The sequence below is a fragment of the Chroicocephalus ridibundus genome, chromosome Z (assembly GCF_963924245.1).
Source record: "Chroicocephalus ridibundus chromosome Z, bChrRid1.1, whole genome shotgun sequence".
NCBI classification, from domain to species: Eukaryota; Metazoa; Chordata; class Aves; order Charadriiformes; family Laridae; genus Chroicocephalus; species Chroicocephalus ridibundus.
In genome coordinates, this window is record NC_086316.1 from 77,666,339 (window position 1) to 77,681,175 (window position 14,837).

The 14,837-nt window shown below is 41.9% G+C and overlaps 1 protein-coding gene across 10 annotated transcripts in view; it reads right to left on the minus strand.

The window, feature by feature from the left end:
• Window positions 1-14,837, minus strand: part of CELF4 (CUGBP Elav-like family member 4) — a 712,910-nt gene that overhangs the window by 19,391 nt on the left and 678,682 nt on the right. For all 10 annotated transcript variants that reach the window (XR_010069051.1, XM_063319988.1, XM_063319989.1 and 7 more), the window contains exon 12: window positions 6,140-6,306. Coding sequence is in view for 9 of the 10 variants with exons in the window: in XM_063319988.1 (XP_063176058.1) it covers window positions 6,179-6,306 (128 nt within the window). In the remaining variant the exon portion in view is untranslated. The remainder of the gene's footprint in view (window positions 1-6,139; window positions 6,307-14,837) is intronic.

The following is a 14,837-nucleotide window of genomic DNA, read 5'->3' on the forward strand; positions in this document are numbered from 1 at the left end:
CCACCCTTCTGTCAACTCTGGGGCTTTGGGGGATTTTACTGTTGGAAGCCTTTGAAGGTCGCACAAGCATATCAAGCTCCTGGTCTTTTGACAGTAGGGACAACTGAGTAGGCTCTTTGCTGGCTGAGTCATTGGGAAAAGTTCTCACAAGCCTCCAAAAGTTTACTTTAGAACACCAGGACCAACTGCATCACCGTGGGATGAGAAATGGGAGGCTGCTTTCATATCTATTATTTAATTCTGAAATAATTGCATTATCTAACATTTAAAAAAAAAATGGGGACATGAGTTTTAATGAAGAATTCATGCTCCGAACTGAAGGAAAGTGTTATGGTATTGCATTGTGCTGCTGTATCACTCCCATGACAAATAGTGCAGATCCGTTAGTGACCTACATGGACTCATTTAGATGCAAACACAGCAATACTCCTGAAAAGCTGCCCTGCTTTGAGCAAGAACAAGTTCCAAATATTGCTGAATGGAATTCAGTCTCAGAGCAGTAATTACCGATTGTAATTTTGGAGTAAATGCAGTAATTAATTATTGTCGTTTTCCATCAGTGCATTATATTGTGTGCCAATCTTAGAATAACTACAATAATTAGCAAATGGGATTTTGCATGCTCTGGTATCGAAACTGTGGTTTATGGAACAGACATGAGAATTTTACCATAATAAAGTTATTAGTAATTTAAATGGGCAGGCAGGTTAAAGATGATCAGCCAGGAAAGAAAAGGGTTTCCTTGTCAGTTTTGCAAATACGTTCAATAGTTCTGTTTCAGCCTCCCCCAGTAGCATTCACTTCCATTCTTTCATGTACGAGGACAACAGCACAAAGTTTGGGTTACAAACACAGTGAGGGAAGCTTAATTTAGCCACAGTTGTCAGTGGAAATTAAAAGCAAAAGTAATCCAAAGAAAAAAAAATATTGTTTGAGCTGATGGTTTTTCAGTACCTAAACAGACTTCCCCAAATGAAGCTGTGCTGATTTTGATCTCACTTTATTCACTTCATATTAAAGCTTGTGCTGGAGTACTGTTTTGGTGTAATTATACTAGTGCAAATTTCCATAATGTAAGCAAGTCCTAAATGATCTAAGTGATGACTAAAGGAAGGGAATGGCAATAATCTGTGCAGGAGGAAGAGGAACTTGTTAGCATGACTGTAGGAGGCATAACTACAAGAAATGGGGTTAGACCCTGATAAAGGATATTTTGTCCGAATTTCAAGATGAACAGCTTAATAGAAAACAGTAAGATCAATGCAACTGCAGAGTAGCCTCTCACTGACAGTAATACAAGACTATCTGAGAGGGATAAGCAATCCAAAATTCAGTAAAAAATACACTTTCATTAGGACTTGCATTGAAGTGATCTGAAATGACAAGAGACAGACAGAAATTTTCCATTCAGATCTTTTTGTTTATCGGCATCTGTAATTTTGCTTGTTTGTTTTATTTTTCGTTGATAATGTCTTTAAAATGAGGTGTTTGGGGTTTTTTCTCTTATCAGAGCACAGACAAAGGGAAATGCTAAGTTTTCCAGTTTGGTAAGCTGTATATTCCAATGAAAAAAATATCACCTATTCCAGCCAGCTGCAGAAAGAAGCATCTCATACCTTCTACAGTATGTCACATACCAGCACATATTCAAAAAGCTGTGAAGAAGAACCTAAATATCTTTTTTTTTTTTTTTTTTTTTTATTTGATCTTTGGCCTATGTTATTTCCCTCGGCATTTTGGAGAAGCAGGTTGTCAATGCATTCTTTTAATGTTTTGCCACTACTCATATGAGCAAAGCTGAAAAAAAGGTCTTACTGTTGACCTTTTTCTTCTCACTCTTCTGCCTCAGTTTTGTCTCACTCAGTTTGTCTCACTCACACTCGCTTTGCCTCACCCGGTTTCATGCCACTCAGTGCTCCCGGTCAGTCCCACCCAGACGTGTCTCCATGTTCAGCTTTAAATAAAACTTCAACAGCAGAGTACCTGTCTGAGGTGGTAAATAACCCTTTGCTAGTGATCAGTCACCAAGGTGAAGCCACAGAAGGGGAATGGATAGTATTTTAACTGCCTTTCTGTGCAATGCCTTTTACGGGTCTATCAGCTGGATGCTTCTGTGCTACCCTGTGCTGCCCTTAATACAGGAAGAGCTGTGAATTATGGGGTTTTCAAGGCAATATTGTCCTATCATGGCTATCGTGACTTTGCACTGGGCAACTAGCTTTGAGACCCACAGCAGAGGGCCATAATCACACCAATCACTTCTGCTCCCATGGGGAGGACGAGAGACACTCGTCTTTCTGCCTGTCCCAGCAGTCCTCCATGGGCTGACACGCACCCCCAGCCGCTGCAGGTTGAACCTGCAACTTTGCCATATCACGGGGTACTTAAGGGCTCCTAGGAATGGCCACCCAAGGGAGCTATGGATTTCAGGGTGCTTTTTTTCTTCATTATCTCGTGCATTTACTGTCTGAAAGACATGTGAAGCGCCTCCGAATCCTTGCTTCCTAGTCCTGAGGGGGGATTTGTAATAGAATATATTGATTTTGGCAGAGTTGACTCAAATGATCCTCCTCTCTTACTTTTTCTTTCTCCCCGCTCTGCCCCCCCCCCCTTTCTTTTTTTTCCTACAACCACCTCTTTAATTATAAAGAAAAAAGAGAACAGAGGAAGCCATTTTGGAAATATTTTGCCATCTGAATTCTTCAGGGCTTTGCTTACTGCAGCTTGTGGGCTTATCTGCCACATCACAGAAACCCTTTCAGTGTTTGACAGCAACTTTAGAGCAGTTGCAAGGAAAACAAAGGACTTCAAATCACTGTGGCCTGGACTCTTGTGTCCCAAAAGGGAGATTTATAAGCTAAAAAAAACTGCATCCAGAATTAAAATTGAGTGAAGATCTTTCTTTCTTGGTTAGGAAAAAACACTCTGGTGGATTACATCAAACTGGGTGCTGCTTGTGTTTTTTGTTGGCAGCTTCTTATTTTTGGAAAGGAGTTCAATAAAACAAAGCTCTCCCTTAGAAAAATCCCAATTAAAAAGTTTCTTGAGCATCCTCTTGAAGCACATGAGTAATTGCCCTGATGTCAATATGGTTATACACATGCTTCAAGTTGGAATTAAGGACCCTGAAGAGCTGTGACCAAAATAAAACTAGATAAAAAACATACAGGAGTTATTGTGTTTCTGCCGGTTAAGGGAGCTGCCTGCTCTCAAGGTTTGCAATAGCTGTCTGTGCTGTACCCATGGTCCAAGACGGCTTTTGTCCTAGTGTTTTTAGGAAACTTCTTGTAGCAGTAATGACACTGTCTACTGAGCGTGCAAGTCAGAGAATTCCAGTGGTATTTTGCAGGCTGGATGGACGTTGCACATCGAACCAGCCATGAGGGTACAATAACACCGTGCTGAGCCAAGAACAGCTGACCTGTGTCTAAGTAAGGCTTATCACTGAGGGCTCAGCCCTGTGGTCACTGCTGTCGCACAGCCCTCGTGGGAAGATGAACTGTGACCGTCTTGACTCAAATTCCTCTGCTTCTAGGGTGCTGGTGTGGATGTTTCCAAGCACTGGAAAGCAGATGAGCTGAAGAAAGAGCTGGATCTAAGCCCTTCTGGGTATCCTTGCTATTACCAAGTGTCCTCTCCAGTCTAACCTGGCATGGTAGTCCCTGTGCTAAATCAAATCCTTTCCTGGGATTTGCTTTTCAGTATCTTCCTGGGGCCACATACTCTTGGCCAATCCCTTTTGTTAGGTGCGAAAAACACACACAAAATTTTTCCCTGGAGAACTCTCTCCTCCTAGAAGACAGGTACATCTTCAGCTCCTTCAATGGGCTCACCAGGGTGGGAGTCCACAAGAGAATAAGGACTTCTGAGCTGCATTTACTCCATTTTGGTAGGGACTGTCTGTACCTCTAATAAAGGCTCCTTAAGTAGAGGATGAAAGTGATCGGGTGGTAACAACTGAACTGATTTTGCTGGATTTTTAATACTGGTTTTGCATTAAAATAAAAATAAAATCCAGAAAGGCTAAAGGATTTCTGTTTAGAGGTCACAATTCAAGACTCTTCTCTTGCTTTGCAGAAGCAAAGAAAGAAAAAAAAAGTGCTCTAAGACAGAGAAACGGAATTTTATTGCCATTTTACTAGCTGATTTCTTGTTTTGGCATTTATTGGGGGGAAAAAGAAAAAAAACCAAACAACAACAAATCTTAGTCCTACTACTGAGTGATGTTTTTATAGGAAACAAGCTGAGACCTCAACATCAGCCTGATCGTGAAAAGGTAGAGGCAGAGCACTTTATAATGATCCATGGTAATGAAAATACCATAAACTCATACCAGTCAGTCTTTAAAACCACAGGTGTCTACAGCCCTGCACTTTCTTATACGACCATTACAAACAAGTATATCCTCAGTGATCACAGCTATGCTATGATACAAAGCTATTGCTTCGCGCCAAACTAAAGAGACACTTGTGTTCCTCGATTCCTTTGCAGGTGTTATTGAAAATCTCCCTGACAAAGACATTCCCTGCTTTAACAAAATTGCATGCATGCATCTCCCGCTCTCCCCCAGCAAAACCTGCAGTAAAAAGCCGGTGTGATGAAGCAAAAAGCATTTGGATATGGAAACGTATTTTGGTTTCAAGCTTCCAAGAGGCCTTGTCATAAGCAAGGAAAAGAAAAGAGATTTTTGAAGAGGGAAAATGCATTGACAGTTATCTTCATATAGTCACATATAAAGGAGAGTCTAAACTATGGAGGCTATATCTTGCACGTGAACCTAATATGTTTATTAAAAGTTTTCTTAACTTGCTTCCTGTTGTCTTCAGTGCAGCACCTCTTTCAAAGACTTTTTGTTCCCATTCATTAATTCTCAGTGGAAAGGATACTGCTCTGAAGACCATTTTTTCGAAGATATTAGAGATACCAGTGAAAAATTAGCACACTTCAGATTTCTTTGGAAGGTTGAAGATAAGGATTTCCTGCCTGTACCTTAGATGAATCAAAAAGGCCCTGAATGAAAATCACTGAATCTTAGACATTACATTGATAACAGTCTAGAAAGGTCACCTAACCCATCTCTCTGTCACTAATGCAGGAGTGCACAATGCTTGTTGCAGCTTAGGGCCACCCTGAGTGCTGGGTTTATTGGGGAATCTCTGGTGTGGAACAGTTTTAACAGCAGGGAGGCTTCCTCTATCTGTAACAAACACGTACAGTCTTATATTTCTGTTTCTCAAAGAATTATCTAATGGAAAAGCCAGCCAGCGGTGGAAAATATTTCCATTTTCGGAAACATCTCCGTTTTTGTTATTGGTGATTGGCTGGGATTCCAATGAAACAAGCTGCTGCTTCTGATACTTTTGACACTGTTACATGTACTAGAAGTTCCCTTGGAGCATCAAGCTGGCTCCTCTCCAACAACACACAGTACACGAGTCTAACAGTGAGACCTTCGTTCTGATTTGTCTAGGTCCTCAGTCAAGCAAAGCTTCCTTGGCTTTGGTTGGGTTTTGTCTACACACTGAAGTTAACATTAACTGAGAAAGAAGTGAGCATGGATCCTTCTATTCATTTCTTGGGCTTGGGAAGAAAGAAATCAGGGGTTATTTAGTTGTCAGGGAGACATATTTACATAAAGTTATTATGCTGTGATGAAATTGGATACAGACTGTACTGCATGAAGAATGAAGAATGCTTTGAAACGTTTGCGACACAGAGCTATTGAGACAGACACTGTCCCAGTCCAGTCAGCTGGGATGGAACTGCAGCCCGGACCCATTTCTTAATTGCAGATTTTCTTCAGCCACCAGAAATGCTCTCTTTAGCTGAGCAAGGGGAATCAGGACAGCTGCTGGCTCTCCTCTAGTGACCAGGAATACTTTCTAGAGATGCAGGATGCCCCTGAGGTGGGGAACTTGTCTCATCCCTCATTAAGCATCCTTCCACCTCTTTTTCTAGAGAGACGCACACACAAACGGTTCCTGGTTTATGTGTAGGTGCGTATCTGTGCGATGTGGCTCTAGCCAGAGGGCTAAGTGAAAAAGGTAGAAGCTAGAGAGTCACAGAGCTGAGTCTTTTTGAGGGTCTACAACAAGAAAGGCTACAACCACAGCTGACACCCCCTTCCTCATGCAGTTACCTGTGCTAGTGCTTTGTATCCAGTTTTTCCCACAACTCTTCAGTAGGGACGATTAGCATCCTTTGGCCTCTTCAGCTGCACCTTCAGCCTCTTCATGCCAATCTGGAAACCATTCATAGCCTGGATAGCAGCTTGGGCACTGGCAGGATTGTCAAAACTCACAAAACCTGTCAAAACATGAGGCAAGGCAGGGGGTTTAATGAGCTGAAGGGGGCCAAGGCACGTACATGCAACGACCACTGAGAATGAACATGGGGGAGGGAGTGAGGCGGGTGGAAGGGAGGGAGTAAGCAGGTGGGAGGGTGGGCAGGTAGGCAGGAGAGTGAGGACAGGATGGTTGCCAATGGGGGACGGAGGGTAGGAGGGGTTGTTACAGATCAGCATCCCAGGACGCAGTGCCTGGTCTGAGTCCCAGTTTGGACACAAGATTAAGTGAAGCACAAGCATCCAAATGCTGGTGCCGCAGCATCAGCGCACACAAGATTTGGGTCCTTTGAGCTGTGTCTCAGCAGATGTGATGCATGGTCTCAGGGCACACTGTCTTGCTCCTTTTCCCTCCATCATGCTCTAGACCTTCCTTCACTCATCAACATAACCTTTCCTTTGCCTTCCAATATTCACAATGAAAGGGAACCTGATATACCTATTCCTACTTCCTTATTATGGCAACATAAGTAAAATGTGAATTTAATAAGTTCTCCATTATGGTGTTCATTGGCACGAATAGTTTGATTGTTGGCCACTTAAGCCATATGAGGAGCTTTATTAACTGGCAATTACTGCAGACTTTCTCTTGACTCTGCAGTTGAGAAAGATGAACACTAGTGCTTTCCTAACATGGTTTCCATAAGTAGTTTCATACCTTGCCAGCAAATCATCCAATGAGCCATGGAGCGCATCCAGCAGTAGAAACACCTATAGTGACTGAACATTGCATTTACAGGCCACCTAAAATGACATTCTTTGTCTCAATGGAAGCCTTGCTCTCTGGGGATCAGAAGACCCAAGATAGGCCAGAACCATACAGGATTCAATGAATCTAATGCATTCAGCTTTGGGAAGGGTTTTTGGTGTAAGTTTATTCCCCGCCCGCTCCGTTTTTTTTTTAATGTTAGCTCCAGGAAAAGGCCACATTTGCCCAGACTGTATTTCACTTTAGCTGGAGTGACCATGGGTCTGAGATATTAGCGAGGCAGGGGGCCATCACATCGTATAAGAATTGCTTCTGCTGCCTTTGCCAGAAATGTCCCTGTGTGCCAACAACATTTCTGAGCACAAACCCTGGGTAAGACTACCTTGGGCCAGCCTGCACTCCAGACAAAGCCATCTGTCTTCCCACCCCTGCAAAGCTCTGGCAGGACAAATCAACCCTAGGAACCCCGTGTCTCTCAACAGACAGGCTGAAATGAAGAGACAGTTTGAGAGCCCTTCAAAAAGCTAATGCTGAACATTTGCTGCCAGGTATACACCTGCTCCTGACAACAGCACCAGGAATGGCTCACAGCCCTGGGCTGCAGTGTGAGTGCGTTCAGCCGCACCTCCTCCCTGGTCTAGTTCCTCCTTGAAAACAAGTCTCACAGATGACACAAGGTGGCTTGTGTTTGAAAGAGACATGCACACACACGCACATATATGCAAGCACACCTTCTCACTCTTGCATTAAAACTGCACTCCCTGCCTTTGGCTACAAACATAAGTTTATGAGAGGTGATAAAACCTATGGTCTTAGCCTCAAAGTAAGACTACAGGTTAACTGAGTACGGCAAACGTGTTTTTAAGAGGGAGGCCCATGAAATAAACAGGCATCCCTCTCCAGCCTCCCCTCTGGAAGCCAAGGCTCCAAGTAACTGTCTGTCCATGCAGTTTTCCTGCCAACCACCTGGATGAGGAGGTACCAACACTGCAGATCTGAAGATGTGAGCAAAAGTGTTGCTCAAGCCTCACAGCAGCCATCAATCTCTAGGCAGAAAACTGGAGAGTTATGTATGGTGAGTAATGAGCTGGAGTATTATTCAATGGTAATAGATCTGCTTTTGCAATCACTTATTAGCCAGTAAGCCCCTGGTAATGTTCCCAGTTTACATTTGACTAGTTGAATAATCTACCAGTTAAGAAGGTCCTATGACTTAGTCTCAGCAAAGAAACAAACTAAACACCTCCTGACTTCACCTGAGCTGATTCACTCTTTAAATACTTCTGGAAGCTGCCTTGGAAATGTTTTACTTGAGCTTCAACTTGAAATTTGCTGCCTAGCTACCTCACGTCTTTGAATACAGGGTGTAGTGAAAGCCAGTTATTTTAAAAATCGCCTCTGGACTGCTAATACTCCTGTCCAAGACCCATCAGCTAAATCTATACCAGTAAAATAAAACTGTGCCAGGGAAGTTCAGAGAAACTGGAACCCGATCATCTGTACCACCGGATATTTACAAAAGTCCTTGACATAGTTTTGGCTTGTGCCTAACTCCAAACAATTCCTGGACAAATTCTGAGTTATAGCACAGAACAGAGCCTGGTTTTGGTAGTTAGCTTGGATGTGGTCATGATATTCTGGAATGTAAGATAATTTAATAGTTTGGGTGTGGGCCATTCTGTGCCAGCTGGCCCCAGTGCTAGGGGAAAGTGCCAGGCATGTTTACTTTACTAATATATATGCAGGTACCAAGCATCAAAGCTGGGTTGGATGCAGCTGGATAATTGCTTATATCATGTCTTTAGAGAACCTAGCTTGTCTGTAAACTTTGACTTCTACTCTTGTAACTGGCCCTGTTGCAACGTACCTCCTACTGGCTAAACGAGCACATCTAGAGTGTATCTACACGTGCATCCACTTGTGAGCAAATCACCTTGGGATCCTAAAACAATCAGTGGAGGTCTCGCCAATACAGTCAGTGGAGCGTTGGACAGGATTTCTCTCTTTTTCCAGGACATTCCTAGCTGTGCTCAGATGAATGAAGTCCCACTGGCTGTCTAGCAGGAACTAGTGCAGACTGCAAGGAAGGCAGGCACCTAGCTTAAATCAAGGTACCTCTGCTGCGGTATTTACTTGGTTCTGCAGTTGGGACTGACATCTCAAGGAAAGGTGTTGTTAACTGGCTAGTGGCTGGGTGAGGCACTCCCTAAAGTGATGTTATTTGCTGAATCAAACTCCTAATTCATTCAAACCCCACCAGACCTGCTGACAAGTATGATGGAAATCTATTATTTACCTACTTTTGCCAAGACTAGACCTTTACTTAGGTGGCAAGCCCTGGTGCTGGGATGCTGATACCATTGTATCTCTGCAAGAACCTTGCCTTTAGATAAGCCTACAAAACTACACTAGTTTTTATCATCACTTTGTTTTTAAGATGGAATTCTAAGGCCATTTCCTCATTCTGTGCAAAGCTGTAAATAATACAGCATTTTAACAAATGGGACTAATAAGAGAGATCAGAAGTGCATTTGCTCACTATATTTCATCTAGACCAGATAATGAAGCTGGGAGTTGTACCCTGTTGCTATTGGTATTAGTTGCCTACAGATTTGGACCAGATTTGGTTTGTTTATTTTTTTCTCCTTAGTTATCCTGATGTCCACTGCTGTAATATAAAAATCTCCACTGGCTAGCAACTGAGGGTGGAGAGGCTGGAGTGGGAAGGCTGGGGAGAGAGAAGGGCAATTGCCAATAATTGTGCATTTTCCTTGTGAGCACGTCCTTGGGACAGAGCAGCTAATTCCACTGGCTTCATGTGACTGGTTTAGTTTCATGGGGCTTGAAACACTCAGAACTTGTTGGTGCATTTGCCTCTCCCCCTTCCTGTTATTTATGTGAAGTTGTATTTGATATTATTGAGCGTATTTGGATGGATACCAAAAAGAATAAAAGCTAGGGCTTATCCTGAGACTTGAGATGTCACACTGGTAAGGGATAGGCAGGCAGACAGACAGACAAGCTGTGTTAACAATATCATATTCCTTTCTCTTTTCAGGTCAGATACCTACTGGTAGATTAGATGACTTTTTTGTCCTTACATGTGCTATTGGCAGTTAGAATCACAGAATGGTTTAGGTTGGAAGCGACCTTAAAGCCCATCTAGTTCCAACCCCCCTGCCATGGGCAGGGACACCTTCCACTAGACCAGGCTGCTCAAAGCCCCATCCAGCCTGGCCTTGAACACCTCCAGGGATGGGGCATCCACAGCTTCCCTGGGCAACCTGTTCCAGTGCCTCACCACCCTGACAGTAAAGAATTTCTTCCTAATATCTAATCTAAATCTCCCCTTTTCCAGTTTAAAACAGTTACCCCTCATCCTATTGCTACATTCCCTGATAAAGAGTCCCTCCCTGTCTTTCCTGTAGGCCCCCTTGTTTCTCCACGCCAGTGTTAATGGTGCTGTTCCAGGCTTAAACATGTATGACTAGGAACAGAATGTATGTACTGGGAAAATAGCTTAAATGCTTTCTGAATGGCTTTAATGTTGGAGCCCATGACTCTAGGTCTCAAATCATGATGATAGTACTACAGTTGCTCAAGAAACTATCTGTGTTTTGAACACCACCACTGCATTGTCATCTGCTCTCTTGAAGGACAAAAGAGAAAGGGAAAGGTTAAAAAGCTTGAAGCTGTTTCTGTGCATCAGTTAATTAATAATCAGAGAAATATATGTTCTGGTCTGAAGATGGCTGGTAGGAGGACAGGATTTTGTGATAAATCTATTTTATGGGGGGGATGTTGGTTTTTTTCTTTTTTTTCCTTTTTTTTTTTTTCCACCCCGGGGATTATGTAAAAAGGCTGTTCTAATAAATGATTTATCAAAGCAACAAAGAATGAAGAAATCTGCTAGGACTGCAACTCAGGGCATCTAATCTTCCTGGTTTTGCACAGCATATTCCAGGAAGGTACTGATGTTGTAGTCCATGTCTTCTCCTGACCTGCTTTTTTTCCTGTGTGACTGTGTTAATGACTAGCAGGCAGAAACTGGGGGACCATCTTGGAGGGTGCTTTGGTTTCTCCCCGTTTCTTCCACAGGAAGTCTTGGTAGTGGGGCATGCTGAGGGAGCTTCATGACCTTCTCATGATGCCAGCAGGATCACCAATGGCTTTATGTAACAGGGTTGACTCAAGGGCTGTTTTTCTGTTTTAATCAGCTGAGATGATAAAGAAGAGAATTAGCAGTCTATCTCAGAGTGAATTTGAAGACTGTTTTGTAACTGTAAATTTTTCATTCACAGTGAGTAGTGTCTTTGCATCATCATGAATTAGTTTGTACACTAAGTGCAGTCCTGAATGAGCACATCGTTAGGTTCCCATGGATCCCTAATTGGTCTTTCTGAGTTTTCTGTTGCTTTTTGCATGCTGCAAGGAGAATTAGCGGTTAATGTGCAAAACAGCCTTTTGATGATCTGCTACCAGGTTGGAATAACATGTTGCCTCTCTTCAGCAGAAGCTTTTCTCTGGATGGAACCCAATGCTTAGTAATACACTGAGCATCCCCCAAATAAGTAGTCAAGACCATGGTGAATGACAGATTTGGACAAGCTTTTAATCCAGACTCCTGAACAGGGGGCAGATGGTCCTGCAGCAGGTCCACTCAGGTAACTAGGCTGGTCTCAGCTAACGGAAAGGAAAAGAGCAACCTCAAAGCAACAAATATTTAACTTGTCTTAAAACTAAAAAGAGCTATTTGAGCTATGTTCCGGATGCTTGCTGCACAAAACTACCATCTCAGAGATGCTTAGCTTTCTTAGTCCAGAGATACATTTTTCTGGTTCTGGCTGTCAGTGTATTTGTCTGTCTGCCACGAGGGAACTTCCTTGGCACTTCTTGTTCCCGCCGTTACGAAAGTCACTAGCTAAGGAGAGGATCTCATTCTTCTGAACTTTTCCCTCTTGTCATTCAACACATGTTCATCTCACTAGAGGGAAATGAGAATAACAGAAGAGCAAGGATCTGCCTCTCAGCTTGTGGAAGGCAAATTCCCATGCAGCGAAAGAGAAGAAATGTGACCATGGGCTGGGTACTAGCGTGGGAGAAGTCCATGCCCCTTGCTTCCCTTACTTCTAAAGTGCTGCTACCCAGGACATAAAAGGGGGCCTCAGCCAGGCTACTAAGATGGAGGAAGCTGCAGAAAGCACTGGCAATTGGTTAGACTAGAGGCCCCGCTCCTTTCCTTCCCCCAGGCATTTGAGTTCGTCATTAAGGAATTAGTTATTAATATAATTCGTTATGAATATAACTGTGCCCTTAGTGCACGGCTTCCTTGCTTTTGTTACTAACTGGGGAAGGGTGAGATCTAGGAACATCAGGGAGGCATTTGCTGCTGGGAAGGCAACAATAAGGGGTTCAAATCACATGAGTCTTCTCCTTTGTGGGAAGGGTGCTGGGGAGGAGCTCCCATCCTTCTTCCCCATCAGGACCTGACCACCTACATCACAGCACTTCCCTGCTACTTCAGTCCATTTCATTCCTAAGATTGCTTATTTTCTCTTTCTCCATGTTTATTAGTCTTATCAGAGAATGGAGGTTTTCCTTTAATTGCCTTGCAAGGTCTTTACCTTGCTATGTTCTTTGCGCAATGTACTAGCTGCTGTCTTGCAATTTTGTAGTGCTGTAAAGAATTTCAGGATACAATCTGGATGTAAGTAGCTCTATAATGTATGTGTGCATTGGAAGGTATTGTACTGTAAGGTGATTTATGAGTACTGGAATACTCAATAAAGGAGTATGTCTGCAGATCAAGGGCATATCATTTCAGCTGTTTTCTGGTGTCTAAAAGGGTTGGATGACTTTTTGGAATATTTAACCTTCCACTAATGTTTATTCATGCCTGAGCATGATCTGTCTATCCAGTTATCCGTCCCATCCATCCCATCCATCCATCCATCCATCCATCCATCCATCCATCCATTTTGTAATGTATGAACAACCAGTAACTGACGACTATGCTAAACAATCACTATTAAATATTTCACATCTGCGGGATAAGATAATTGAACCTCAGAATATTAGAAGAATTGGCTCAGAAATTTGCTGAACCATTGATGTTCATTTTAGAAAGTTATGGAATATTAGAAAACCTTCACAGTGTTCCAGAAAAAAAAAATCCATTATTAATTTTTAAGGATGTAAACTAGATGATCTGGTAAACTCAGTCAATCTTTCATAAACCTAAGTAAAATTATGAAAATTTTGATGTGAGATGATACAGCAAAGAATTAAAAGGAGTACACAATTAACGCCAATCATCATGATTTCATGGAAAATAGTACCTATCAAATGAACCTGATTGCATGAAATCGCAAGTTTGATTAATAAAGTAATTTTTCATAGAGTATACTTAAAATTTTCTAGAGTATTTGAGAGCTCTTATTTATAGAAAATGAAAGTAGCCCATATCAAACTTCTTAATAATTGGATAATAGATAGACAACAAAAAACATTGTAAATTGTGACTTACAATATTGAGGAGTTTCTAGTAGGCTCCTCCAGGAACATGCTGGAAGGTCTGTGCTATTCAATTTCTCTAACATTACCTGGAAGACATCTGAAGTACTTACTAGTAAAATTTGCCAATTTTACAAAAATGGTGAAATGGTAAATAATGACAGAAGTAAGTCATGTTGACCTGGGGCATTGCTTAGGCTGGACTCAGTTAAAGAGTGTTCATTTTAATCCAACAAAATGCAAAATTAAGTATCCAGAGGAAAAAAGTGAGTCACTTATAAAAAGCGGAAATCTTCACTAGAAAACAGTGCTTCTAAGAAGAACATGAATGTCATGATAAACCCCAAAAGCACGAGCTTTCAGCTTTGTGTTGAAATATTGAAAGTCCCAAGACTCAGTATAGTCTTGGGATAAAGCCAGTCTCTGGGGAATATCCTTAAAAGTAGGAAGGCAATGTTACATCTGAGTATGGCTCAGGAAAGATACTTACTGGAATTCTGCATTTAGTTCTGGTGATTTCTCTACAAAAAATAAGTTTTCAGAATTATTAAGAACTACAAGAGTAATTCTAAGTCTGAAAAAGTAATGAAAGTTGCCACAGCTTATTGAAGAGAAGGTTAAATGGTCTTCTGACCATAGTCTATAAATAATTTCCAATAAAATATGGTATTTTAATATAGAAAGAAAAAAAAGCTTGATGATTTCTTCTGGTTAGAAGCAGACTTTTGACAAATTTAAAATGGAAATAAGTCACTGAGTCTGCATTTTTTAAATAATGAAGGTAATTAACTATTTTGGAACATCTTGTTTAGCAATAGGGGTGGAGCACCTGTCAAATGAAATCTTGATGAAGAAATTTTCTAAAAGGTATGCTACGACTCAAGCAGAAGGTTTGAACTTGTCACATCAGTGGAGGTTATCTGGCATACGTTATTTCAGAATTCAGTCCAAGGGATCAGAATGGTCCCTTCTGATACTGCATATCTGTCTATCTGTCTGTCCATTGGTCATTTCACATTTCAGATATTTATAACATCAGTTCTTGCCTACTTGTCTGGCATGGACTGAGGTAACAGTCATGATAGAGGTGACAATTGATGTTAATGCCTTATAATAAATGGCCCCAAAGTGTGGGCTGCGGACCACTGAGACAGCTGACTGGTACTCGTTCTTCATCTTGCTTCCAGCTGAGAGAAACTGAACAGATGGGAAGGGGAGATTAAATGAAGAGTGAAAGTAGATGGCATGATTAACTTTCTCTAAAGGTCAGAA